A 27,854-nucleotide genomic window follows, 5' to 3' on the forward strand; every position below is an offset into this window, starting at 1 on the left:
CTGGGCTTCAAATGCAGCTGTCAGCTTCTGGTCCAACTTTAGTAATAAGTTTTCATGAGGATTGTGAATTTGGGGGAAATTTGCCAAGAAGAGGATTTGGAATCGTGTTCTTTGAGATTCTTAAGCATAGGATCCTTTCTCCACCCATCTTCTCAGGGCAGGTAAGAGATGGGAGATGGAGGGTGGGGCGGGTGGGTGGGTGGTGATGCTGTTGGAGATGACTTCAAGACATTCTTGACCTGTTCATTGTCAAGTTCAAGCAGGATATCTTTCATATTACTTTATTTCCTCTGCTGTGAAGCATGTTGGAATGTGAAAGTTGTTTCACGCAGTTAACATGGCCTTCGAGAAAGAATAGATGTATGTACAGAGAACACATACCTACATACACACATGTATATGTAGATGCTGACAGCACGGACAGAATGAACTTGTGTGGAGGAGTGGGCTTCCTGAAACCCAGGGGAACCAGCATGTTGTGTGTGGGGGTGGTGTTGCTATAAAGCCAATTGAACTTGAATCCCCTCTGGCTTATAGCCACCAGGGAGCAATGTGGGGAGCAGACATATTCTAGACGGGGCAGCCGAATGGTGGTGATCGGGTTGCTGCTGAAACAGAACACCCCCGGTTTGCGGGAGCAGGGAGTGAGCCCTCCCCACCGGGAGCCCCAGCTCTGCCCCCAGGATGGCCTCATCGGAGGGGCTAAGGTTGCAGGGTGTGAGCAGGGTGTGGGAGGGCAGCTTATCCAGGCCACAGCACCAGGTTGCTTAGAGCCACAGTAACACACTGACTTTAAGCAGGAGCCTCAGAGAAAAAAGCCACAGCTAGGAAGAAAGGAGCAGTTGTATGGGCGCACGGAGGAGGAGGCTACGAGGAAGCGGGCCCCGTTTTCTGTCAATTAGCGAAAGAGACAGATGAGAAAGTACAACAGGATCTCTTGAAGTTAGAGACCTAGCTTAACGCAACTTCTTAAAAATCTCTGAATTTTTCTCAACCTAACTTGAGGGTGGGCACTGTGTCCTCCTAAATTCTAGAACATCCCCCCCAACCCACCACCAACATACATACTCAGGGGGCTGTCGGGGGCAGCACGCCTTAGGGGAAGAGGAAGTGAAGGGCAAGGGGGAGGCGGGTCAGCCCTGGAGTCCCAGGCTGTGCTTGGAGGCCTGCCAAGTCACTCACCTGGCCCAGGCAGGGAGGTGGGGGACTTCGGAGGGGGGACAGTCCACACGGGGAATAAATTACTGCAGGGGAAGGGGACAGTATTTAGGACTTGTCCTGAATTAGAGCAGGGCCTAAAGGCTGGAGCCACAGACGGGAACATGAGTGCTGGAGGGACCTCAGAGGGACATCTTATCACCCCTGGGTTTACAGACTTGGGAGCTGGGGGAAGAAGGGACCTACAAGCTCAGACAGCAAACAGGACAATCTGTCTCCTGGGTTTCCGGAGGTTCCTACTTATGCTCACTCATGATAGGAATCAGTCCCTTGCCTTAGGGTCTCTGTACCTTTGTGCCCTTTAGACCCCAGAGGAGAAATCGGAGATGCTCATGGCCCATGGCTTTGCAAGTTGGAGCTGGAGGCCAGCAACTTGACCTTGGAAAATCACCCCGAGACGTGAGAAGACTGGGCTGGCTGTGACCTGCACCAGCCACCAGGTGTCACTGATGTGTCTGTCTTAAGAGGGGTGAGGTCAATTTGCACACAGACAAGAGGCTTCTGGGAGATTTCCAGGTGCTCTGCCTCTTCTCCAGCCTCTTCCCAGGGGTTGGGAAGGGTTGGGCCACCCACACTGATAGAGAACAGATGGAAGGGTGGGGCTGCTGGCTCTGTACCCTCCACTGTGGACACTATGTTCCCCAGGGCATCAGGCTCCTGGTCCAGAGCAGCCCAGAGGGCTGTGGGACCCATCTGTACCCACAGGGGCCTGTCCAGGGGCTCTGACCCCCAGCACTCTCCACAGGCTGATTCCTAGCTCCTTGAGCCATTTTTCTCCTTGTTGCCCCCTGTTCTGACTCTTAGGAGAGGAAATCTCAGGGAGGTGGGTGCGGGCTGAGGACTCAGCTCATCCCTGTGAAGAGACAGCCAGACGCAGGCGACTGCAGGAACCCCGATCCTCCACCTACCCTCAGCCATTCCCTCACTTCCGGTCTGGAGAACAGTCAGCAGACAGCCTGCACCATGTCCGGTGCCAGTGAACAGGGCGGTGGAGCCATAGTTTTGGATGATGGGATCCTTGGCTAAGGGGACCCGGGCCAGAGCTGCCCACAATGGGAGAGTCTCCAGCTGGTGTTCCAACACCTCACCTCTGGGCTGCTCCTGACTGGCCATCTTCTGCTGGCTTCGGCCAAGACCGGGATCCAGACGTCAGTCCCTGGCCGAAACTTACCCAGGAGTGTTGGGGGAGGAGAAGAGAGAAGGGGCTGTCACGTCTTTAGACACACATCTGTGTCTCTGGGGCCAGAAGCCTGGGAGTCTCTGGACTGCATGGGGCCAGCAGGCCCTCAGAGCTCTCACTCCAGAAGCTGTGGTGCAGCAGGGTTTGTGGCGTGTCCCTGCCTCAGGAAGGTGGGATGAGAAGGGCAAAGCTGGGAGCAGGAAAGAAAGAGAGGAAATGCCCGGTGGGCATAGGCACCTGCCCACCAGCATTCAAGTGCGGTCAGAGGAGACCCAGGGCCCCCACAGCCTAAATGACCACGGACTGCAGCAGGCGGAAGCACATCATGAGGTCCAGTGGGATGGGCGGCTGCAGGTAGTTCCCGTCCAGCCGCAGGTAACGGAGGTGCGGCACGTTCTCCAGATCCGAGGAGAAGTCGTGGAAGGCCACCAGGTTGTTGGGGCAAATCTGGGTGCCGTTGATTTCTATGGGGAAAGAAGGGGAGAAGTGAGCCGGAGAGGCAGGCAGGGGTCAGGACAGACAGGGTGCACGCAGAGAGGCGGAAGGAGAAGGGGCAGACAACAGGACCAGGGGCTCTGGAGTTCTCTCTGGAGCTGGCTGACTTTTTGGGAAGGCGAACCCGGGATGAGCTGACCCTGACCTCCAGGCGTGGTTCACATGTTAATAAGATTAATTAAGTTGGAAAAGGTCAACGACTGTTACTGGAAGTTCACGGACGAAGTAAACTTTGAGCTGGACCTTCAAAGATAGTAGGAGTTCATAGGGGAGACCTGGGTTCTGGTAGGGTGACCCATCTGAATGAAATTAGGGAGGCCGAAAAGCTCGTGACAGAATCTGGGGGTGGTAAATAGAATAATGTGATACTAGGGAGGGGAAGCTGGAGAGGTAAGTTGTGGCCACAAATTATGGTAGGCTTTCAAATATTTTAGTGAGGATGGGGGTTTTGATCTCCAGTCTGAGGAGTGGCATTGAGCAGGACTGTCATTATGAGGGATGACGGGATATATGAGCCACAGCATCCTGCATTTTAAATCCAGAAGGGTCCTATGACCAGGTTTACACTGTAAAAAGACAAATCTCACTACGGTGTGGAGAAACAATGGGGGAGACAAGGTCTGAAGCCAGCAGGTGGACGGCAGAATGAGTTGGGAGGTTTCCTGTGCTCTGGCCCCGAGCATGAGGGTAGACAGAGGATGGTCACCCTAACCGAAACAGGGCAGGAAGAAGGAAGGAGGCCCGGGAAGGCGGGGGTGCGTGATAAGCCTATAGATTTAGAAGTGATGACTGCCTCTAGGGAGAGGAAGGCGGAGAGGTAGGTTGCAGCCAAATTGTGGTGAGCTTTCAAGTGGACCATGAGGTTACATTTCTCCTTCACCCCTTCTTAGATGATGTCACTATGTTATCTTCTAAATGAATATTTTAATTTTCCCTAGGCCTGGCCTCTTTGTCACCTGCGGGGTTGGCATCACTGTGTTGTTCTCCTTTGTCTTTGTCTTTCTTTCTTGAAGGTATTTTGCAAACTGTAAAGGACTGGCCTCGCTACGTGGCAGCAGGAGGTCATTGCTGAGAACACGATCCCCCCACCGACCCCCCACCGACTGGGAGCCCACTCAGCCTGCCCTGTCTGTCAGACACTGGGTACAGGCTGGTTGTAGGTGGGCATGTATGGAAGGGGTGTGATTTTTCTGACTTCAGCCTCAGAGGGCTGGATATTCTCTAAGAGCCAGTTCTTCCCCAGTGTAATAGACACCTACCAGCCACTTACTAAGGTGTTCTTTCTGTTTATATTTCCAGTCTATACAGCTTCCTGGGGGTAACTGTTCTATCAGTTCACAACTGCAGGGTAAAATTAGACACTTTCCCCTTTTCCTGAATTTGTTTCTTGTAACATTTTAAAAAGCCCTTCTCCACTTTGAATACGTATCTCAGACGAGCAAAGAAGCCTATTCTCTCATCATTTGTTTCAAGAGTAAGAAATTCAACAATTTCCCCCTCATTTTGTGGCTTGGAAGTAGTTATGGATTCCTATTATTTTAGGGGTGTTTCTCCTTCCCCTGAACCCCCTTCATTGCTACAGCTACTGCATTCTTTGTGTGGATGTAGCCTGGTTTTTATGAGGGACCAGATAATATTCTCTCTTTTGTTTTTAAACCTTTCTGTTAATACCCTGTGCAGAGCTGACATTTTGGATTGAAGCTAAACTGCTACTTCCAGCCTCTTTCAGGTTGCAGTTTTTACTCTGAACCCAGGAACCTGTCAAATGTAGCTTAGGCAAGTTCTGCCTTAAACACACTGTCTTTTATGACTAAATGCTCCAGCCTTCCAGAGAGATTCAGAAAGCACCTGCATACAGACATGTTTTTCTGGCTGTCACGTTCTGACCAGGTGAGCATGCCGAGGATATAGCTGCCTCTTGGTGTGCACTTTGTGTGGAGTCTTCCAAACCTAGGCTCAGACTTGGGAAGACGCCTCCTGTCACAGCTGCCGGCTTCTGCAGTGGATGGGCCCAGGACATTTCAGATGGGCATTTAGATGTCACTGTTGCACTTTCAGGAGAATGTCCTTGCCTACCCTAGCGATAGATCTGGAGGACCAGGAAGCTAGGCTGGCAAGAAGGGATGGAGGACAAGCAGCAAAAGACGAAATGCTGCAAGCATAGCAATCTGGGCACTTTACCCACATTTAACCCCCACTCACTCTCAATGCTGTTGTTGTTGAGATACAGGTGCTCCAGCCTGTTGCTGATGGCAGGCACATTGCTGATCTTGTTGTGGGACAGGTGGAGCACCAGCAGGTTGGAGATGTTGAAGGAGTTCTTGGGGACGCCCCTGTCGGACAGCTTGTTGTAGTTGAGGCGGATGAAGGCCAGGTTGGGGAAGCCCTTGAAGTACCCACTCGGGATGGCCTCGATCTCGTTGCTGTCCAGGTAGAGCTGGTGAATGGCGGTGGGGACCTTGGGCGGCATCCTCCGCAGGGTGTTGTGGGCCAGGTTCAGCTGCATGAGGCTCTTGAGGCCCTGGAAGGTGTCAGGCTTGAAGACGCCGTCGCTCAGCTTGTTGTGCTGCAGGTCCAAGAGCAGCAGGTTCTCCAGCTTGCTGAACACGCCGGGCGGGATCCTGGAGATCTGGTTCTGGCTCAGCCGCAGCTGCTCCAGGTTCCGGGGCAGGGCCGAGGGCACCTCTTGGAGCTGGTTCTTCTCCACGTACAGGAACGCCAGCCTCGGGAGTTTCTCCAGCACCTTCTGGTCTATCTTGCGGATTCGGTTGTTGTCCAGGTTGATCCACCTCAGGCCCGAGGCATTCCTGAAGGACTCGAGCGGGAGCTCGGTTATGAAGTTGTTCTGGAGATAGAGATAATGGATGCGGGACGGGATGACGGGCACCTTCCGGAGGTTGCGGCTGTCACAGTAGAGGGCAGACGGGAAATCATAGGGGCAGTAGCATTCCCGGGGGCAGTCGGGAAAGATAGACGGTGGGCCTGGTGGGAGGGGAGGAGGCAGGTCTGTAGGCTCTGCCGGCTCAGGGGGCAGAGGAAAGCTGGGTGTGGGCCTAGGCCTGGGCCTGGGCCTGGGCCTGGGCCTTGGTCGGGGTCGTCTTGTTGGCTGGCCTTGGGCCTCTGAGGCCAAGATCAGGAGAAGTGGGAGGAGCCAGCAGAGGGATGACCTCATGGTCCAGGTGACCACCTGCAGGGAGGAGACACAGGCACCGTTAGCTTCCAGGACTCAGAATTAGAGGCCATGTCTTTGCAGCTGGAGTAGGTAGGACTGGCCCCACCGAGCCGTGGGAGGATCTGTGGAAGCAGCTCCCTGTTTACCTGTATCCAGCCAACAAGAAAGCAACAAAGGCTGGAGGGGCCGGATCCCCTACCCAGAGGCTTGGCCACTCGGTGTGGCAGCCGCTGCAGAGGGGGTGGGCCATCCTGGCAGAGGGCACGGTGGGATCTGAACCAGGAGCCCTGGGCTGCTGGAGAAGCCCTTACCTCTCCAGCCCTCACCCTCCCCGGCGTCATGGGAACCCCCGCACCCCACCCCACCTCCCACAACACCAGCCCCCTCACCGACCACCACCATTTTTATGGGAGGAATGTTAGGATATATGAACCATAGAGCCTGAGGTATTGCATCTGGAAGGGCCCTTAGAGATCCCATAACTTGGTTTTCAAACTGTACCCCCACTTGTGGAGCTCCCCCAAGGAAGAGAGACTGAGTGGGTGGCCCTGAGACCCCCTCAACCCACCCCTAGGCCAACCTGAGCAGCTCTGTGTTTTTAAAATCGGTTTTATCTGTTGAGGTTTAGCCAAAACATTCACTGGGGAAAAAAGTTACATTGCTAAAAATGTTTTGAAATCCACTGATCAAGTCCAGACTCTACTGTTTATAAAAATTGAGTGCTGGAGGGAAGAAGTGGCTCCAGGAAACTGTTTAACAGTAGACCCAGGACAAAAACCCAGGTCTCCTTGCCTCCCAGAGCAGGGCTCGTAGACATACTGCGAAGGAGGGACAGAGCTGCAGACCCCGTGTCCGCCCCTGCTTGCCCCATGCCTCTGCCCTCCGCTCACAGAATGCTGGTCTTTGCCAACAGGAGACATGCCAAGAATTTCTCCCCAGATGTGGAGGCTCCTGGGAAAATAAACAGGGAAGGGATCGAAAACTGTGGGGAGACCACTTCCATTTCCTCTGATCTGGTACTGCTAGCCCCCGTGTGCACTGACATGGGTGTTGGGAGGATACCGAGGACTTCCTGCCGGCCTCTGTCACACACAGACTAGGCTGCTCAGGATACTTGGGGGCTGTCCTTCCTGTTGGCCCTGATGACCCTCAGATAGGGCCCTGTGGTTTGAGCTGAATTAAGCTGGGGAATATCAAGAGACCCAGGGCTGCAAACAGAAAGTGGCAGCTCCCCCAGGCATTCCTGGACTGCCTGGAAAGGGTCGAGAGAGAGGGTCCCTGTGTTTCCCCTCCCCAGGGCCATCTGGCGACATGCCCTCTGGTCCCCACATGGCTTCCACTGGCCCTCCTCACTGTGGTTTCACAATTATGGTGACCCACCCCTCGCACTGGGGTCTGGGGCACGTAGGGGATGCAGGCTTCCTGGGGTTCTCTGAGACAAGTGCGGGCAGGAGTGTGTGCTTGGCTGCAGCTGGACCCTGTGATCACTGCCCCTGTTCCAGGCCCCTGCTCTCGTGGCTTTGAGCCCGTATCAGCTTAGACTCGTCCCTCGTGTGACCCAGTGCAGGCTTCTTGCTGGCTTTGCTCAAAGGAAGATGGGAGAAGGCCCTCACCAGCTGCGTAGTCCTGGCCAGATGTTCAGGAGGAGCCGCACATAACAAGAAACAGGAGAGGGCGGAGCTCAGCCCGGGAGGAGCGTCTCCCACACCTTCCCTGCGCGCCCTAAGCACCTGCTGCCCGCCCTCGCACACACCTGTGCTCTTCCCCTGCCCTGCACACAAACCCTGGCCCCACGTCCTCAGAGTGTGTGCGAGCCCTCACCCAGCACACCGAGGACAGGGACGCGGGGAGAGGGGAGAAAGGAAGACAGGCGAGGAGGAGGGAGGGACGCGGTGGCCCGCAGCCTCTGTGGCTTCCCCACCTCCCCTGAAGGCGGCCTCTTCCCAGGCAGGCCTCTCTAAGGGCCCCAGGAGGGCTATTGTCCCTGGGCCTCCCATCACAAAGGGCCTTGCAGTTAGAGTCTTGGCTCTACCTCCACTTGAGGATATAATGGTTCTGGGGTTCACTGACAGGGCTGGAAAGAGGAGACATTCATCGTAAAACTCAACCTGAGTTTTGTCGCCGGACCCCACACCACTTGTAATTGGTGAACCATGAATTAATGTAAGTCCTGTAATTTTCTTGATAACAGTTCAGTCATAGTGCATCTAAATTGTAGGGAGGTGGTTAAAGCATTAATATGCTAAAACCAAACCATTATAAAGGCCCCAACTTCGGTGATTCTGAATCTTTTGTTTTGTTTTGGCCATTTCTGTATTTTCTGATCACCCAGAGCCTGAAAATAAGAAATGTCTCATGACGTGAGAAGCCCTCCCCGGGGAGGTGTCCCAGCACTATTTCCCTTCATTGCCTGTCACCAGAGGCATCTACCAGGCACCGGGCCCTGAGTTAAGCCAGTAGAGCTTGTCCACAGCTTCCCGCAGAAGCATGCACTGCGAGGCACAGGGCCTCGGGCAGCTGGCATTTCTCAGCAGCCCTGGGCATGGGCAGCCCTGGTCCCCACTGTCAGGAGTGACAGAATCACAGTCAGTCACTGCTCCACCCGGAAGGCCAGCCTCCTGCCCCTTCCCTCCACAGCAAACATAGGCCTTCCTCATCCCCGGCTCCTGCGCCAGACCCGTAGGGCACATCCCTCATCCTCCCCACCAGCCTTCTGTCCCTTTTGCATCGAGACCTCTGGGGCTGGACAAGCCCGTCTCACAGCTGCAGGCTTCCAGCTCCCTGGACCTAGGGAGAGACCGGATCTGCTCCACTCCGCCTCTCAGCCCCACGGCTGAGCTGGCCTGTGTGTGTGCACATGCCCATCCTTCTACCTTGAGGAAATGAGGTTCATGTTTAAGGCTTTCTCTCACCGGGCAACCCCCCTTCCTGCTGGAGCTTGGCTGTCCAGAGGGGCTGTCATTTCTGCACAGCCATTGCTCTGGCAGCACATGGGATGTCTTGGTCTCTGATATCACAATCTGTGTGACAGACTGGAGGTCCTTGCACTCCAAGGGAAGTCATAGTCCTCCCCAGACCCCATGCCACCCCAAGACCAAAGACATACTGTCTTATACTTCTGCCTTCCAGAACCTTCTGTCCAATCATAAGCTCCCTTGGGGTGGGTCATAAGTGTGCATGATTTTTGAATTTCTTATGCCTTTGCAAGCACACTTCCCCACCCACCACCCTCCTGCAGGGCATGCTGATTGCCCAGTTAATGAATACTTGGGGCCACTTACAACCGCAGCCTCATGCAGCCCTGCTTGCCAGTTGTGGCTCTCAAACAGCTGCTGTTTCAGGGGGGGAAGAACAATTGTTTTGCCCAACTCAAAATTCACTCTCTCCATTTAAGAACATTTCCTAAGAGAATGTTATGTTCAAATTTCAGTTTCAAGTTTGGGATCTCTGGGCTTGAATCTTGGCTCTGACCCTCCGCCCCAAGCCCCGGACGCCTCCTCTGTGTGAGGATCAAATGAGATCACGCACACAAAGGCATGTGGTAAAGCGCTAACTCCCTGCAAAGGGCAGGGTTTTCCTTCATTAATTTATTTGTTTGTAAAAGAGCAGATACTTTAAAACAACTCTGATTTTTAAAGTGAGAGAGCCCTCATTCCTGTTTAGCTCATGAATTCATTCATTTAAGGTTTGAACACCCAGGCCTGGTGCAATGTTTAGGCCCAGGGCAGGGCTTGGTTGAGGTCCACGTGGGTTTGGCAGGTCATTAGGAGCAAGTTTAAGGCCATTGGCTTTGTACTAAGTGTCTGGGATTGGTGCTGGGCAGGGAGCGAGCTCAGGTGTCTCCCTGGGTTAAAGAAGGATCACTCCGCACACTACTGGCATTCTTCTTGTCAGCTTTCCTGTCCCATTGGTCACCCCTCAGCTTCTGTGGCTTAACCCAGCCAGTGGCCCTGCTGTGGAGAATGGGGCTGCCCTGCCTCAGAGCCACACCCATGGATGTGGGCGTGACCCTCTTTTCTTTTTTTTCCCCTCTTTCTGTTCTAAACTGAGACTCTGAAAGCCATCCTAATCCCTTTGTCTCTTCTTGGAGGCCAGGAGAATCAGGTGGTCTCTGCCCATTTGTTAGCAGAGGAGCCAGGCAGGCCCCCCAGACTGCCTGAGGCCTCTGACAGAGCTGTGTGGTCCTGGGGAAACGGAAGGGCTGATTTTGGGAGCACGATGACTACGACACATGGGCGCAGCTGCTTCTTTCCTAGGGGATGAAATTAGTATAAGGCGAGCATCACGGTTCACACTAGATGGGGAATCAGGGTTCCCAGCCTCAGTGTCCTTATCTATGAAACAGAGATAACAAAATCTTCCCTGTCCCCATAGTCCTCTCCCAGTTGCGGTCAGAAGCAAGTGTGATAAGTGACTTTAAAATGTTCTGCAGATCGAAAAGTGCTAAAAATAAATATAACACTATCATAGAGAGACCATCTGTCTCCCCACCGTCTACCACCAGGCAAAGTGTAAACAGAATGAAGGTTTTCTGGCCTCGGGCCACTTCTCCAGAGGAGCAATTTCCAATCCGGGGGACCCGAGTGGGCGAAGAGGGTGCGGTGGGCCTCCTGCTCTGATGGCCCGTCGCCTCACCGGACCCTTCTCTCTGCCTTCATCTCCTCGCACCTCTGCCCCTGAAGAAGGCCAGGAAGGATGTGTCTGATGCTTTGGGTGCCCATAAATCTGGGACCCAGCCTGCAACTCTTCAGCCACTTAGCTGGGTGCTCGTGGGCAAATCTCTTACCTCTACTAAGTTTCAGTTTCCTCCTCTGTAAAATGTGCCCATGAGCACCTTCTTATCAGCTTGTTTTGAGGGTTAAATGAGAAAATGTGGGTGAAGTAAATGTTCAGGGAATATTAAGCTGTTGTTGACATTATTTCCAAGAAATGGGGTCTCATTTCCTTCTGCTAGGCCAGAGGGCAGCCCCACCCTCCACCTAAAGACAGGGGTCCAGCCGCGCTCACAGATTCCTCCCCAGCTCCTGCACACAGAGCAGCTTCCTCCACTTTGGGGCCAGTGAGACCACACTTGGGTCTCAGAACAAATGAACTGGAGAGACCATAGAAGCCCCCCACCCGCCACCTGGGGGTGCTTCCTGTGCTCCTCCCGGTCACCTATTGGCCCCACGGTGCACGGAAGTGGGGGAAGCCGGCCTGGGAAGGCAGAGTCACCCCGCCTCAGTCGGCTGGGGTTCCCTCTGTGATTCAGGCTTCCCCTCCCAACCTTGTATACCTGGCTTTTCTGCCCTTTCCAGCTTTGAAATGCTTCCCTCGCATGCCCAATAAACGGGGCTGCCTGCTGGGGAGGTGACCGGGCCGTGTGAAGCTTGGGGAACCCCTCTCCATGAGCCCTTCAGCAGGCACAGCTATTGGGCTGGGAGGGGACCTAGGAGGGATGGACCGGGACCCAGCACAGTGCCCCCGGGGGCCCAGAGCAGGCAGATGAGCAGGTGGGAGGAACCACAGGAGATGGCCCCAGTTCTCAGGCGCTCTCTCCCAGGGCCCAGAGAGGGTGGCTCCTCTGGAACACCGAAGCTCCTCCACCAGGCGGTCCTTGTCCAGGAAAGCACACAGCCCTTCCGCCCTGCAAACGCGGCTGGAAGTCCTGTGCTTCTCAGTCTCCGCCCCCCTCAGGACCCTGATGCAGGTTCTCAAGCCCTGGCTGACTGTCAGGAACCCCTCAAGTATTAAAACAACAGATTCCTGGGCTCCACCCAGTAGGGCTGGAGGGAGGCGTCCAGACATCTACACTTTCAGTAAGCACCCCCCACCCCACCAGGTGATTTTTGAAGAGCAACAGTATTTGGGGGCCCTGATCCAGCCCACACCCGCCTGCCTTGGGGTGGTACTCTGCGGTTGGAGAGGAGGGTGCTCGGCAGATGGAGGCCCCCCCAACAATCTGGAAACCGCGCATTCAGTTACCTGCTTCAGCTTTCCCCACCCTGACTGATTGTGGTCTTTTAATCTCTACCACAAAGACCCCTTGTTAACCCGGGATAATTTTGAAACGTCTTTAAGGAGAAATCTTTTCAGGCTGCCTGCAGAGACAATAAATAAATACACTGCGCCCTGAGCTGAGAAGGAGGACCTCCCAGGCTTAGAAGCTGGGCCGTTTTCTTTTCTCTTTCCAAAAGCTAAGCGGTTTGGACCAGTGAGACAGAAATGCACAGCTACTGGGAAGACACGGTATCGGTCGGAAAGCCACTTTTCCTCCCACCTACCCAATTAAGCTCTGAAGCAGGAAGACTGCGTTCCAGCCCCTGTTCTTGTCCATCTCCTCCCCGCTCAGTCTACACTCAGGAAGGACACAGGATTTTCTTTTGGCTCTGCCATCTCAGTGGGAAAGATGCACTTTCTCTTTGCTCTTACGGCGGGGAAAGCATGCATGAGGGTGAGAGACAAGATGCAGAGAGAGAGAGAGAGAGAGAGAGAGAGAGAGAGAGTGTGTGTGTGTGTGTGTGTGTGTGGAGTGGAAGTGCAGCCTCTGTGTGACTTGTGGGTACGCCTGGGACAGCGTGGGATGGTATGTGAAAGGCGCAGAGAACGGATTCTAGAGTCCGGTTTCTATGGAAACACCTGATCTGTAGCCGTACTGTGAGTCGTATAACAGAGTCCGCTGCCTCAAACATCCGCAGCAAGGCAGTTCCACTCCCGCAGCAAACACACGGGTGTAGAATGATGGAGAGAAGGCGGAGGAAGAGGTGTAAAGAAATGCGGAGGGCCCACCTGAGCTTCCCTGACAGGAGCGAAAGGTGGGAGGAAGGACAGGAGGCAGCAGGGGATGCGGGCCGGGTGGCTGACCTCGGTGGGCAGAGCAGGAGCAAACCGGCTGGCGAGGGAGCCTTTCTGCCCAGGGCTTACCTGCGCGCCTGCCTCTCCTCTCAGCTCTGGGCTTGGTCCCCAGCAAGGCTCCCCCCTCTTCCTCCCCACCCTCCGGCGAGCTGTGAAGCCCAGAGCCCTAGAAGCTCTGATCGGCCAGTGGTGCTGGCTGGCTGGCGTTTGCCTGGCTGTCCTTCTACCAGAGCCTATTGGGGTGGGGAGGTTAGGTTAGGGGGAGGGACGGGCAGATTGTAGGGAGGGAGGGGAGGAGGGAGGGGAGGAGGGAGGGAAAGAGGGAGGAAAGGAAGGGGGAGAAGGGAGGGAGCTCGGGAAAGGAGGAATGACAACAATAAAGTCTTTATTTGGCAGCCAAAACTTCCAAAGACTCCGTCCACACACCATGCCCACTGACGGACTCGCTGGAATAACATTTCCTTCTGCTGCTGCTCCTTCTGGGGGGAGATTGTTTGACCCAGGTTTGGAAAACAAGCCAAATTAACAGAAGAGAAAGGCATGGAAAGCAACCTCTGTGCTGGCCTGAGCTGGATGGCCGGGTGCCGGTCCCACCCTAACAGTGCGTCGCCCTGCTGCTGATGCACATCTCGCCCTGTGAAATTCCCAAACCACTGGGGGCTGTGCGACGCTTCCTCCAAACAGGGCCAGTCCTGCCCCAAGTCTCCTTCTCTAGGGGTCACTGAGGGAGGGTGTCCTGCTGCTCAGTGAGCTGCTATGGGAGACAGCCTTGGTCTGGCTGCCAGAGGGATGCTCTGAGGACCAGAGAGGGGAGGGTGGTGGGAGGTCACACAGCAAAGCTAAGGCGGAATTAAGATCTGATGTAAGGCCTGAGGTCACTGTCCCCAGCTCAGTGTGCAACAGCCATGCATTTCCCAGCCTCTCCATGTCCATCCCACTCAGGAGAGGTTTGGAGGCTCTATGGTCATGACCCAAAGTACACACATGGGGAAATTCAAACGTCCCCTGGCCTGGTCAGCCCAGAAGACCCATTCAGGTAAGCCCATTACGTCTAGCAGTTCTCCTTAATTAAGAAATCCAACACACTTGCTAAATAAGTCAAAATAACACCAAGTAGCAAGCAGCTCATCAAATCTTCCTGCCATCCCAGTTGGCTACTTAGAAAACTCAATAATATTTACTTTTTCTATCATCAGGTCAATGAAGAGCGGCAGAGCTTATGAGGTGACAGAGAACCCCCTCCACCCTAAGAGAAGAACAGTAAAGCTAGGGTCAGCAGGCCTGGGCTCTGCCACCTACAAGCTATGGGATCTTGGCAAGTCTCTTGATCATGTGGAGCCTCAGTCTCCTCATCTGTGAAATGGAGATAATATGTACCTCATAGGGCTGGGAAGATGAAATGATATAAGTGTGACAGCACTTTATAAACTGGGATGATGTTAGGGTTTAGGAGAGAGGTCATGGTGAAAGGTAGTCAGCCTAAGAAACCGAGAAGGTAAAAAAAATCCATACCTTTTTTCCCCACACCCTTTCTAGTCCCAAAAGTGAGCCGTCCACACCCTGTTGAGGTCTCGCTGGAGGAGAGCCCAGCTGCTCTGTAGATCCACATTAACCCCGGGCGTGCCAGGCCACTCAGGCACCTTATTTTTCATCCAGTTGATATATGGTCCCTTCTGCAGACTGAGAACCTCAGATCCTAGATTTGCTGTTTTTCCCTTGGTGTGATGGGTGCTAAGCAGAGTTCAAAAAAGATGAACAAGATACAATGAAGTACAGGGAGGATGTGCAGGGGGCAGGTGGGAGGGATTAGGCAGGGTTTGGAAGTGTGACTTGCACCCATTTTGTGGAATCCATCCAAATCCCCAGAGTCTATGTCTGTGGGCCCCGACGATGACCATCTCCGAGCTGTGCCCACCCCAGCGTGACTTCCTTCTCCCTCCCTGTCTCCCCCTGCCCGGGGCAACCAGAGAGAATTGGAATGAAGGCTACGGATGTGAGCCGGATATTCAGGGATGTCTAGCGTAGAGTTTGCTAACTGGTGCCCTGTGGATCTCATATGGCCTGAGGACGCAATATGCTTTTTGATAGCACATTAATTTAAAAAAACTGTTCATTATGCAAAATGTAAAACATATACATGTTTACACACAATAATATTAATAACACATGCACGCGATACCTGGCTTCAACAATTACCAACTCATAGCCCATCCTGTTCCATCCATGACCCCCACTTTTACGAACCCCACTGGTATATTTTGAAGCAATATCTTCAGAAACTGGATTTGAAGCTGTTCGGCGGGGAATGCACTTCCCAGTTCAACACTGTTGGCACCCTGTCCTAGCGTCGGGGGCCTAGACAGCCTCCCTCACTTGCCTGCCTGTCCTCGAGGACGTCTGAGGCCACAACCACTGGTGTAGCGGCAACAACTGAGAAATGGAGTGAGTTGGAACAAACAGGGGACACCGTAAAGGAGGAGGTGTCAGGTCCCATCAGCTAACCTGCCTCTCATCCCTGTGACAGAGGACCAAATGGCCTCTAGAGTGGGGGACAGGGGGCTGGGTTCTGGAGACTGGCTTTGCCTCTTACCTGCTGTATGACCTTGGAGGTGTCCTTCCCCCTCTCTGGCCTCACTTCGTCACGTGACAATAGGATCTTGTGCAAAGTGACCTCGATGTTCTCCTCCAGCAGCAATGTGCACAGAGCCTGGAGAGGGGCTCAGGACACCTGGGTTACAATTTCAGCTCTACTGTTCTCCAGCTACCTGCTGAGTGGACATCAGACATAGCTGCGTCCAGGGTAATAACCTGCTCCATCCCCTGCCCAGGGCACACCTGGGACAATGCCAGGACCATCGGAAGCTTTAGCTGGGAGACCATTTTGTGATTCGTGGGCTTCCTACAGCCAAACCCTGAGCGTCCTCCCTGGAGAACGTCCCCTCCTAGGGGCTCAGGGACACCAGCTGATGCAGCTGCCCCATGGGAGGTATTTACTCCTTCCTGGTGTGACAGGGATAACATGGGGGGGACACTAGGGAAAGTCAGGAGAAGCCAATGTGTCCAGGAGGCTGTGGCTGTTACCAGCTTCTGGGATGGGGACCCGGGCAGACCGTGCAGGGAGGGCGAGGAGGGATGGCGGGGCCCCCAGGGGGGCAGACTGCGGCTACATTTCCGGACCGTCTGGGTCTGCTCACACGTCCCCCCGAGGCTGCCACCCCATCTCAGGGGCTCAGTGCTTATTCGACCAGCACAGTAACGGCCACCTTGGTTATAAGCAGTGAGTGTTTAGAGCAGAAGAAAGGGCGCGATTGTGTGATCCCTTCCTTGGAAATCGGGAAGGGAGGCAGCTCAGACTCCCCCCACTCCGCCAGGAAGAAGCTCTGTGGCCCCAGGAGTCTGGGTTCACACTGCCCTGCGGTCACCCGGCCCACAGAGCCTGGCCCTGGGATGGACCCTCACCCCTCACCAACGGAGGCTCGTGCTTAGGGTGGCTGGGGGTCTGGGCAAATGCTTGAACAGCCAGAAGCTGTGGGAGTCCTGTGGCCGCTTACCCTGCGGCCCAGCCTGGGGGACCTGGGGCCAGCGGGCTCCTGGTGGGTGGAGGCAGCGCCCTCCTCACCAGGCTGTAACCCACAGCACCCAGCAGGGGCTTGGCACAGCCTCGGTGCTCATTGCTTGTTGAACAAGGAGGTTCTCTGTCACTCCTTTTTAAAAATGTTATTTTTTGAATATGAATAGATAATACATTCTCTTGATTCGAAGCCCAAAGGGTACAAAGGGTTGTACAGGGAAGTCTTCGTCCGCTGCCTGTCTCCATGGCCCAGCTTCCTCTAGAAAACATCAGCGTGCCAGTTTCTCATGTCCTGCCTTATTTAACACACGTACAGGCAACTGTGCATGTTTCTTTCTGTGCCATAGTGCATCTTGCCAGTCACCCCACATCGGCACACCAGGCTCCCGCTCTGCCCCGCGTTCACTTGACTGGTCCCCTCTGGCCAGGCATTTGCCCGCAGCCCAGCCCATCTTTAAGGGGGACAGCCCTGGGCTTGGAGGGTCACGGCTCGGCTCCAGCTCCAGCCCTGCCTCCTCTCTGTGCTAACTAGGTGGCCTCGGGCTACTATTTGCTCCCTCTGAGCCCCTCTTTTCTCATCTGTATGTGGCAGGTATCAACTGCAGTCCATCAACTCGGTAACTATTCTATAACTTTCTTCTATAGTTTGAGCACTCATTTCCCAGGAGGTTGGAGAACCCCTTCTCTGCCCTCCTTGGTATCCCCAGCCTCCTGCCACTGCCCTGCCCCCAGGACTGTGCAGCAGCTGAGATGGACTTATGTGGTGCAGGGCCTGGGGGAGGGTGTGCACAGGGCCCCCACTTACGCCCCACCTAGGGTGCTGTAGGACATGCCCTTCACCCTGTGAGGTCCCTCCGGCCTACCAGCTCTCTGACCTATTCCAAGCCTGTGTGCAGAGGACAGAGACCTTCTGCAGAGCTGTCGTTTCCTTTCTGGAGGAGACGTGTTGGCTGCCGGGCCCTCTGCCAGGTGCTCAGGCCCCTCAGAGCCCCACATTCTCCCGTGACCCAGCCCCAACCGGCACCATTTCTTCTCCAGGGGAGGAAGCTTCCTTGTCACCCTTTCTGGCCAAGACACTGTGTCTATGCCCAGACACCCCCAAAGGCTCAGGCTTGTGGGAAATGAGACCAAAGTCTCTTGCAGGCTGCCCCCGTGTCCTGCGCCCCCTACGGCAGGGAGCACAGATGGGACTGCTGTTTCAACCAGAGGTCAGCCACATGGTGGGCACAGTGGGGCTGGAGGACCCCAAAGTCCCTTTTCACTCATTTCTACGATCCTGTCTAAGGGTCATGAACTGCTGGGCAGGCTGACCAGCCCTGCTGTACCATCTGCTGGTATGACTGGAACAGCTAAGCCAGGGGGTCCTCAGTGAGCTTTGCTTCTGGAGTTCCTCAGGGGCTGAAGAAGCCGGCCCAGGTGAGTGGTGGATGGCATTCTGCCCTCTGAGGTGAGGTCCTCCTAGGCTCTGGGATGCCTCTTCTGCCCCCAAACCGCATCGTCCCGGAACTCCAGTCTGACCTCATTCTGCCTTTTGGCAGCACAGCACCTGGGGATAATACTCAGGTTCCAGGTATAACTCTGACCGGCCACCAAAGCCACCTGCCCCACGTGGCAGTCTCCTGGGGGATGACACTGCCTCACTCATGCACAGACTCCCTGCCGCCGTGTGACAAGGCCGGTCTATGGCCATGTGCCCTTAGTCACGCCCTATGTCACAAGGTCTAGGAGAGCAGGAGTAAGGCAGCCTCACGGGACCTCGGGGCCCCACAAGCACCATCTTTAAACCGAATAATAGTAACAGCATAATAGTGATGGTGAGAGACGAAAGGGCCACTGTGTGCCAAGCATTCTGCTAAACTCTCTACATGCACAACCCCTTCATTCCCATGCGACTCCACGAGGTGGGCTCTGCCACGACGCCCCTTCTGTAGGTGAGATGGAGACCCGCCCCACTAAGGTGCCCAAGGTCGCACACCCAGTAAGGCCGAGGTCGGACTGCACCCCAGGTCATTCTGCCCCCAATGCTCTTGTTTGTGTATATCTCTGCTAAATGCATGTTTAAATGTTTAAAATCATCTCTAAATCCAGGTAGTTTGAAGTCATTAGGTGTTTCTATTCATGGAAGTTTAACTGTCATTCCATTTTTCCTCTGATGCTGAAAGAAAATCCTCACACTTGAAACTGCTGAGAATCACTGATCTAGGCCTCACTTTCTCATTCCTAAAATCGTTACTCTCAGTTCCTGTCTTTCTTACCCCCATATGGACTCCCCAAGTTCTCTCAGTTCTGTTTCCTTAATGGCTCTCGCGGCTAGCCCATCAGCCCCACTGGGGCACCTCTCCTTATGGGCCTCCCTGCCTCCCCCAGCCTCCTGCCCCTGCTTCACCCTCCACCTGGCTCTTCCTAAGGCAGGGATCTGACCAGGCCACTGTTCAGGGGCTCCCTGTCCCCAGGACCCCACATTGCAGGTCAGATTCACTTGAGAGCTCTTAAAGATGCCTGAGGCCCCACCCTTAGAGATGCTGATTCAGACAGGTGTGTATTTTTAAAGGCTGTCACCATGAGTGATCGGGATTCACCCCTTTGGCTGAGAATTAAGGCCTACAGAACGCAGCCCACACTCCGTGCTCTGACCCCTGCTTACTTCTCCAGCCCCGTTTCTCCAACTCTAAGCCCCAAGCACGTGACTGTCTCACAGCAACCAGAGCACCCCGAGCTGGTGCACACTTCCCCACGCTGGCTCACTGCTCCTTCTGTCTACAAAGCCCTCTTCCCAGGTGTCAGATCTGCGAGGGTGCTGTCCTGACAATGCTTTCTCCTCCCACCCCTGGGTGGGGAGGAGCACTTCGTGTGATCTAGCCGTCCCCAGGGTGTGTCTGACCCGGGAGCTGTGCCCCTTTCCCTGCCTCCTCTGTTCTCCTGTCTGCTGGGTCTGCCAGCGCTCCGGGGGCCTGGGCCAGATCTGAGTCCTACTGGCACCCGGCCCAGTTCCGATACACAGCAGGTGTTCAGAATCCTGTACCCCAGCCCCAGTACGATCCAGCAGCAGGCCAGAAGCCCTAGAATAGCTCCTCCTCTTTTGTGTTTTCTCAAATCACAGAATCCTCAACTGTGTGTATGTGAGTGCATTTCTGCAGGCTTCTCGCTTTCTAATCTATTTTCCATAACCCACCAAGTGTGTTATTTCCCAAAACCCAAAACCCAGTCATGTAATTCCCTTTCCTAAAATTCTGTAGTGTCTCTTGGTTGTTTACAGAAGAAAATTTAAATGCCTTAGTATGACATTCAAGGCTGCTGCAGTTTGGCCCAGCTTTTTTGCAATTCTCATTTCCTTCCAAAGTTCCTGCAGAGCAGAGCCAGATTCATGAGATCATGTTTTCCTATCTCTAGGCTTTTGCCCAGTTCAGGATCAGATGTCCTTCCTCCCTCAGTCTCCATTTGAGGAACTCCTATTCACCCTGCAAGGCCCAAATCAAATGTTCCCTCCTGTAGGACGCTCTGCCTGAGTCCCACAGACAATGAGCTTGCTCTCGCCTATGCTCCCCTGGGCCACAGCTCTGTGCACAGTGCAATTACTGCCTTTTTCCCTGCCTCCCTTCGCCATGTGATAGAGGGTCTCAAAGTTGGAAACCCTGGCAGACTCTGGACTTGGCCAATGAGTAATAATGCTCCAAACAGCTAACTCCAAGAGCTTCCTGTGTGCCATGCATGTACGTCACAGTGTACTAGTTCACCGAATCCTCGTAACAACCCAGGGGTAGGTACTATTATTATCAGCCGCAGTTTACAGAGTATTGTAAAGTCACTAAGTGTTGAAGTCAGGATTTGAATCCAGGCAGCCTGGCTCCAACATCCATGCTGTCTACACTATACTGATGGTATTTACAGAATGACGGGAGTCCGCAGTGAGTATGTGTTGCGGGGAGGGAGGTGCTAGTTTAAAAACATCATGTGACTCGGTTCCCGCCCACGCTGCTCCTGGTGTCAGGCTGGGTTGGAACCCTGGTCTCCTGAGGCTTGGTCTGTGGCTTTCACTGAAACAAGAGCTGTCATCTCTTTCCTGCAGGAGACACGGGTGCCCACCCACTCCTCTCACTATCCCCCCAAGGCTCAACCTCCTTTCTTTTAATTTCTCCTTTATTCTGCTTCACTTGCCCAGTCTGGAAAAATGCCTGGTTGGCCTGCAGCTGGGGGAGAGGTGCCCCATGTCCCTCTTGGCCTCCCGGTGCCCTGCTTCTACATTCCGTACACAGCCCTGGCCTTAGAGCCAAATCATGGGGTCAGGGGTTGAGCCACATGGTTGCCCTCCCCAGGCTCCTACGGAGTCTGAGCCTCCTGGTTCCAACCCCTCCAAAAGGAAGAGACCCAGCCAGAGGCAAAGAACAGGGCCACCGGTACTACCAGAAGCGCAGGGTAGGACGTCACAACAATGTGTGTGCATGAGTCCCCTGCCCACTGCCTGGGGCTTCCTCCACCTCTGGGGTTCGGGACACAGGGCAGCGGGCTGGATGCAGCAGGAGAGGGGAGGGAGCACGCTTCTGCAGCTGGCTTGCCCGCCCCACCCAGGCTGCTTCCCCAGAAGAGTGGAGCCACCATCCAGCTCTGGAAAGTGTGTCAGAGACCCCCTGCTCCAGGGAAGGCGGCCCCCAAGCAGACCCTCGGAGCCCCTCTGCCCTGCCCTCTGCTCACATGCACTTGCTGTGATTCTTTTCTGCATGTCCCATGTCCACTCTTTAAAAGGCATGGCTCTTAGACTATTAGGTTAAATGTTCTTCCAGACAGAGGCTGTCTCCTCATCAGACTGGCACCTCTTAAGGGCAGCGTGAGAAGGGATTCTCCAGTGGATGGTGTGGGAAAGAAGAGACATTCCTGGCTTCGTCCTAGCTCGCCATGCCCCTGCCCACAGTCAGTGCCCAGGGAGGGTGGCGGGGGGCCGGGGAGCTTATCTGAAGTGCTCCATGGAGCAAGTCAAGAGACTTGCTTTCTTCTACACTATGACCGACTCACAGTAAAAACTGAGCAACACACGCATAGATAGGACAGCCAGGGCACCAGGACCGTGCCTGTCTGGCCCCAAACACACACAGTGAAAGATAAACACTTTTCATGGTGGTGGCTCATAAAACAGCACCGTGGAAGGTTCCAGAACATTGTTATGAACTGTCCTTGCCAAGAGACACTGTGTTTCCTTCATAGTGTTTATGCTGGCCTTGGCGTCCATCAACAGAGCACTTAGCCAAGGGAGCTCTGGCCGCGAGCTGGGAAGTAACTTGCTGGGCACAAACGCTGCCCGTTCAGTCCAGTCACCTCTCTGCCGTGAGCTAATGTGGCCACCCCAGCCAGGTCGCAGCCCATCCTGGAGGCGGGAGTCTGTGTGCAACAAGACCCTGGAGGCTCCAAGCCATGGCCTCCGGGTGCCCCTTCCTGCACGTGGCCCTGGGGCTGCCCCTTGCTGACCTGGGGGCCTCGGGGCCTGCTGTCCCATCCCCTTTGGCCACTCCGAGGGCAGAGCAGGCCTTTCAGGCTGGAAACGGGGGCGCGAGCAATGGAGCGGCCGGCCCCGCCCACCTCAGGCTTGGGGGACTTTCAGGCCCGGCTGAGCCAAGCCGCAGAATGAAGGCAAAAAGGCAAAATATGTTTTGGAAGGTGGCTGGCGGCCCCGACTGTCTGCTCCGCGGGCCAGCGCTAACTGAGAGGCTGGGGGGTTAGCACAGTGGTGTGGGGCTCGGGGAAGGCAGCCCGGACAGTGGGGGCCCCGCCTTCACTAGCGACCCCCAGAAGCGAAGGCACTCGACCCACCCACCCCCTTCCCCGGACTCCCCCAGCACAGCGCTTCAGGCGGAAATGACCTTGCCGGGAAGTGCTTCCTTGGCTCTGCCCTGCCTCTCTCATGCTGGAATTCGGGCCCCTTTCTTATATTCAGGTCCTTGTTGGAGGCGGGAGCCCCGCCCCTCCCGCCATGAGCGCAGCGGGCTTTGAAGAGCGCTTGGGCTCCTTGGGGGCAGGTGCTGGTGAAGGCGAGTGGTCGTCGGCGGGGCCCCCCTGTACCCCCCTTCTGAGGGCAGCAGCTCTCTGGGCGGCAGCCCCCCTCCCGCCTGTTTGTTCTGCAGCTGGGGAGGCGCGGGCAGCAGGAGGAAGGGGCAGGGGGGCAGCGGAGAGGCCGCCCGCCCTCCCGCCCAGGCGGGGCGCTCTGGGTGACTTGGGCCGTGAGGTTGTGGCTCTGCCGCTTGTGGTCAGGGGACCCTTTCCTCCCCCCACCTCCTACCCCCCTTCTCCCCCCTTCCTCCACCTCCGCGGGCGGGCCGCTCATTTTGGGCTCTTCCGCCGTCCTCCAGCCTCAGCCCCTCTCGCAGCGGAGCTCAGGGAGGGGACGTGAAACTCATTAGCAGCCGCGTTGACGGGGGATTGAGTCATCCCGGAGGCCTCTCCGGGGATCTCCTCTCCCTCAGGCCCCTACAGAGCCTCAGGCGCCTCCGCCCCCTGCAGGCCCGCCAGGACTTCCCGACCCTTCATGCCGGCGCCCTGGACTGCCTCGACCCCACCCAGTCCCAGGGACCCAGAGCTGGGCCCTTTCCGTCCCAGGCCTAGGCGGGTGGGGGTCAGGGGGGGCCTGAGGTGCTGCCCGCTTTTCAGCCTCCCTCTGGAGAGCTTCACCCCCACCCTCCGGCCGGCTCCCAAGCCCAGCATGGGGGCTGTCCTCTCACTTGCCCCTCTGGCCCCTAAGCCCACCTAACGGTGCCTCTGCTGGCCTCCTATCAGGGCTCCTGTGCAGCCCTGTCATCTGCCCCCACTGCCTCGCCCCTCTGCTCACGCAGGCGGCTTGCCCGATTAACCTCTGCCTGCTCAAGAGACGGAGGCTGCCCGCAGAGGGATCGTTGGCGCAACTCCAGCCTCCCCTTGAGACTGAACGCTCTGGGAGGCTTCCTCTGCATCCCAGCACCTGCACAGGCCTAGCGTTCAACGGACAAATGTTTATTGATGGCGTACTGGGTGGCTGGCGCGGTGCAAGGCTCTGAGGATACAGCCGGACAAAGCAATCACGCCCCTGCCGCCCTGGAGAGCTCAGTCTAGTAGGAGATACAGAAAATAACCTGCAAACAATCGTGGTGTACAACCTAAATACATGCACTTTTTATTTGTCACTCATACCTCAATGTAGCTGGGAAAAAAATCAACACATAAATAAATCTTTATCGCAAATGATGGTAGTGCTATGAAGGGGGGAAGGAGACATGGGGGTCCCTAAAATATATTTTTGGAATGCATGAGTGATGAATTAACCCCAATTGTTTTTTTCTTTTTCTTGCTCCTGCTTGCTTCCACACCTTCGAGTTGGTTTAGTCTATACAACCTAAAAATATCCTAATTGTATCCTGTCCTAAATTAGTCTCTCATAGATTCTCCTGGTATTAGTTTTGTCTCAATAATAATAAATATTAATTTCAATAATTAATTAAACATTCATTGATTTATTGATAACTTATCAATAAACAATAACTATTATTATTGCCATGCATTAAATGGCTACTATGTGCTGGCCCATATGTAAAGAACCTTAATATATTGCCTCATTTTAATTTTTACCCCCTCTTTAAATGTAAGGAAATGGAGACTTAGATTAAAGAACTTGTTAAAAGCCACACAGCTAGCATAGATAGATCCGTGTCTTACACTTCTTCACCAGCCCGTGGGCAGGGGTCCCCAGGATCCCACAGAAGGAGCTGGGGGGGAAGGACAGACCTGCAAGGAGAGCTCTGCCCCAGGCCCCGGCTGGACCCAGCAGGATGGGCTGGCACTTTCCCACTGCTTGGAGGGCTCCTGCCGGTTCCTTCACACACTTGAAACATACAAAGTGCTGTCAGAAGAATGAGCAGACTCACACTGCCCTCCAGGCGGGGCCACCCGCGTCCCAGAACCCTGCCAGCATCTTCACTGCTATGTCTGCCTCTCTACCTCCCTCCATCAGGGTCTGCCCATGACCGCGACAGGGACAAGGCATTCTGGGTCCTCTTGTAAGACAAGCCTGCCTTTGTTAAGGGGCATCTCTAGGTCTATCCCTTCCACCTCTGGCTGCTCATTTCCTCCAAAACTATTCCATTTAGCTATGAATTTATTCTAACAAACAACCCAACCCACCCATGCACTAACCTTAACAATTACACATTGCATAACCAAGGGGATTTTACTCCCCACCTGCAATCAGACTCTAGGCTCACAGACGGCTGGACGGTGAATAGTGCCTGGCCTTTACTCTAGTAATGGTCCCGTGCGGGACTTCTTGCCACTCTAATCCATTCTTCACCAAGAGCAAGAGATGTATTTTCTTACTTTTTAAGTCAACTTTTTAAAAAAGTCATTATTTGCATAGGAAGAAATGTACCCATTTGAAGTCTACAGTCTGAGGAACTTTGACAAATGTGCATACTCATGTGAACACACCCCAATTAGATGTAAAGTATTTCCATCACCCCAAAAAATTCCATGTCCTGTCACCACTAGCCCCTGAACTATTCAGTGGGGTTTCCAGTCTCCAGTAATGGTGGACTAGGCTATTTGGACCAATTCCACCATTGAAAGCAAGTAAAACTGATAGATATTAAAAATATTTTTTCTAAGAAACAAAATCTTAAAAGAGAGTTAATAAGAGAAAATGAAACAACCAGACCAAATTGAAGGGAAAATATGGAAATCCTTAAAGACAGAAACTGAAGGTTTGCCCTGAGGGTATTTAATGACCCCAGTAAATTTGAACTTCTATTTTGGAGCCTGCAAGGGAAAAGAGGATGCAAATCAAAGTTGGGACTTGCAGAAGATAGGGAGATATTCTTTTCTATAGTTGACCCTTGAAAAACATGGATTTGAACTGCACGGGTCACTTAAGTATGGATTTTTTTGAATAAATATATTGGAAAAATTTTTAGAGATCTATGACAATTTGAAAAACCATTTTATTTTCTCTAGCTTACTTTACTGTAAGAGTACAGTATATAATACATATAACGTACAAACTATGTGTCAACTGTTTATATTATTGGTAAAGGTTTTGTTCAACAGTAGGCTGTTAGTAGTTAAGTTTTGGGGGAATCAAATGTTATACATGGATTTTCAACTGCTTGGGGGGATTGGGCCCCAAACCCCATGTTGTTCAAAGGTCAACTGTATAAGCAAGGATCCCCAAATATTACACTCTGGCAGTAAAGGTGAACTGAAATTAAACCAGCTAGGAAACAATTTCATAGAGTTTTCATCACTGTCTGGTTCAGGAAACCCTCAATAACATGAATTGTATTTAAGGCAATTCCACATCTACAGCCTTGGGTGCAATTTTTTGCAAAAGCAAAAAGCCAGACGAAACCAATAAACAATAAGACATCTCTGGAGGAAGGCACTCTCATCCCCATGTATCACATTGTTTCACCAAAGTATCTTTCAAGTATGATAAGCAGCGAACAAAAAAATAACCAAATATACCAGGGCACAGGCACCATGAGTAAGAAGCTACAGATGCAACAGAGAAGAGAAACTAAAGGTCAAAAACATGAAATTACACATTCCTCCAACACAGATTGTAGAACAATTATGATTACTGGGTGTAGATAAATAAAAAGCATGCTTAAAAATATTTATAGCCAATAAATTTTAACAACTGATTTACATTTGAAGAAAGATAAATCAAACTTCTGGAAATAAAAAATGTGATTCATAAAAATAAAAGCCCAGGAGATTCAACTGGAGAGAATTAGTAAACTAGAAGATAAAAGAAATGATCCAAAATTTAGCACAGAGGAAAAGATGGAAATTATTAAAGAGTCACAGAGGACAGAGAAGAACCAACATATGTTCAGCTGGAGTCCCAGAAACACAGGTGAGATGAGTCGTGTCAGAGGTACTATATAAATAGGTAACAGCTGAAAATGACCTGGAATTGATGAAAAACAACAAATCACAAATTCAAGACAAATTAATCTCACGTAGAATAAGCAGAAACCCACAACCAGATATATCATCATGAAAATTTGGTAAATCCAAACACAAAGAAAAATATTAAAGACAGATTATCTTAAAAACTTTTTTTTCAATATGCTGAAAGAAAATGACTGCTCACCTAAAATTCTTTTCTTAGTAAAAATACATTTCAGGAATGACAGTGATGCTCTCAGATGATAAAAATAAAGTAAAAAGCAAACAAAATAAGGAGTTTTCTACCAGCTGATTCTCACTAAAGGAAACCCTGCTCTTTAGGCCAGATAGAAGGTCTGAGGCAGGAAAGAATGTTAAGAGCAAATTAAGTGGAAGATATGTGCGTAAATTTGAATGAACATTTACTATATAAAATACTAATAATGTCTGATGTGGTTTAAAAATAAAAGATAGAATGGATTTCTCAAATTTATAATCTCTGCTTCTCAAACTGAGATCTCTGATATTTCCCCCAAACCTAATCTCATGTTCTTCCTGCAGTGAATAAATGGCAACTCCATTTTATCAATTGCCCACATCTCAGAGTTCTCTTTGGTCTTTTTCTTACTCTCACACCCAAGTCCTGAAAGTTCTACAGTTAGTGCTGAAGTTGGCCTGTATTGGCTTGCAAGAGTTAACTATAAAATTTTTAGGAATATTGCAAGTCAAGTTAACATCTTGTTGGTAGCTTGAAATCAGCCATGTCAGGAATACTTACACCATAGAAACCAGCTACCACCCTCCAAGTCCTAGTTCTTAAACTTTTTCTGCACACCCCTGGATTTACCTACAAAATATGTCCAGAACTTGATCATTTCTCACTCCCTTCACAGACACCACCCTGGGCTCAGCCACCATGATTTCCTCACTGGATTATTGCAATTGCCTCTTACGGGCTGCTGCATTCCTTGCTTCTCCTCAGTCTGACTCCCAAACTAATTCTGACATAAAGGCCCTCAGTAAATAATTCCTCACTCAATCCTTCATGTTGACTTATTTGTGCATGACCCACCCCAGGGACATTTGAATGTTTTAATTCATTTGAGGAGGGTGGGGGTGACCCCAGCCTTACTGGCATCTTGGAGGCAATGTGGGGGCCCAAGCCGCCAACTGGCAGGCTGGAGTCAAGTCCAGCCCAAGAATGTGTTTTGTTTAGCCCACTAGACATGTAAAACTAAATTAAATTAGTTGCCAACATTTGAAAATGGGAAACTTCGCATTTCAAAAATCCAGATTTCCAGCTTCTCTGGAAAAATCCAAAGATCTCACAGTCCTGAGGCTGCATTCCTACCTGGCAACAATCAGCAGGCGCACAGCAGCGCTGGCTCGGCCCCCTGCCCAGTGGCCCCGCTCACCCCCGGGGCCAGGACCTGCCGGGGCGTCTCCCGCTGAGGTCTGTGTCTGCCCAACGGTAGCTCTGAATG

At 53.0% G+C, this 27,854-nt stretch overlaps 1 protein-coding gene across 2 annotated transcripts; it reads right to left on the reverse strand.

Annotated features, from left to right (window-relative positions):
- Positions 1-265: 265 nt before the first annotated feature.
- Positions 266-27,854, reverse strand: PRELP (proline and arginine rich end leucine rich repeat protein). 2 transcript variants are annotated; one of them, XM_017680735.3, is made up of 3 exons: positions 27,722-27,854; positions 5,096-6,080; positions 266-2,862 (listed from the first exon to the last, which is right to left on the reverse strand). In XM_017680735.3, the coding sequence occupies exons 2-3, from the start codon at positions 6,063-6,065 to the stop codon at positions 2,687-2,689; spliced, it is 1,146 nt and encodes a 381-aa protein (XP_017536224.1). In that variant the 5' UTR covers positions 6,066-6,080; positions 27,722-27,854; the 3' UTR covers positions 266-2,686. The 2 variants fall into 2 exon arrangements, with proteins under 2 accessions (XP_017536224.1, XP_017536217.1); XM_017680728.3 differs by lacking the exon at positions 27,722-27,854 and adding an exon at positions 12,969-13,125.

This window comes from Manis javanica, chromosome 11 (assembly GCF_040802235.1).
Source record: "Manis javanica isolate MJ-LG chromosome 11, MJ_LKY, whole genome shotgun sequence".
Lineage (NCBI taxonomy): Eukaryota > Metazoa > Chordata > Mammalia > Pholidota > Manidae > Manis > Manis javanica.

What these genes read in the sequence shown, in the direction of transcription:
- PRELP (XM_017680735.3), bottom strand. Translation starts at nt 6,065, where the DNA reads ATGAGGTCATCCCTCTGCTGGCTCCTCCCACTTCTCCTGATCTTGGCC. An exon ending in CAACAACAACAGCATTGAGA is followed by an intron (nt 2,863 to 5,095) that starts GTGAGTGGGGGT and finishes CTTTCCCCATAG; the next exon opens with AAATCAACGGCACCCAGATT.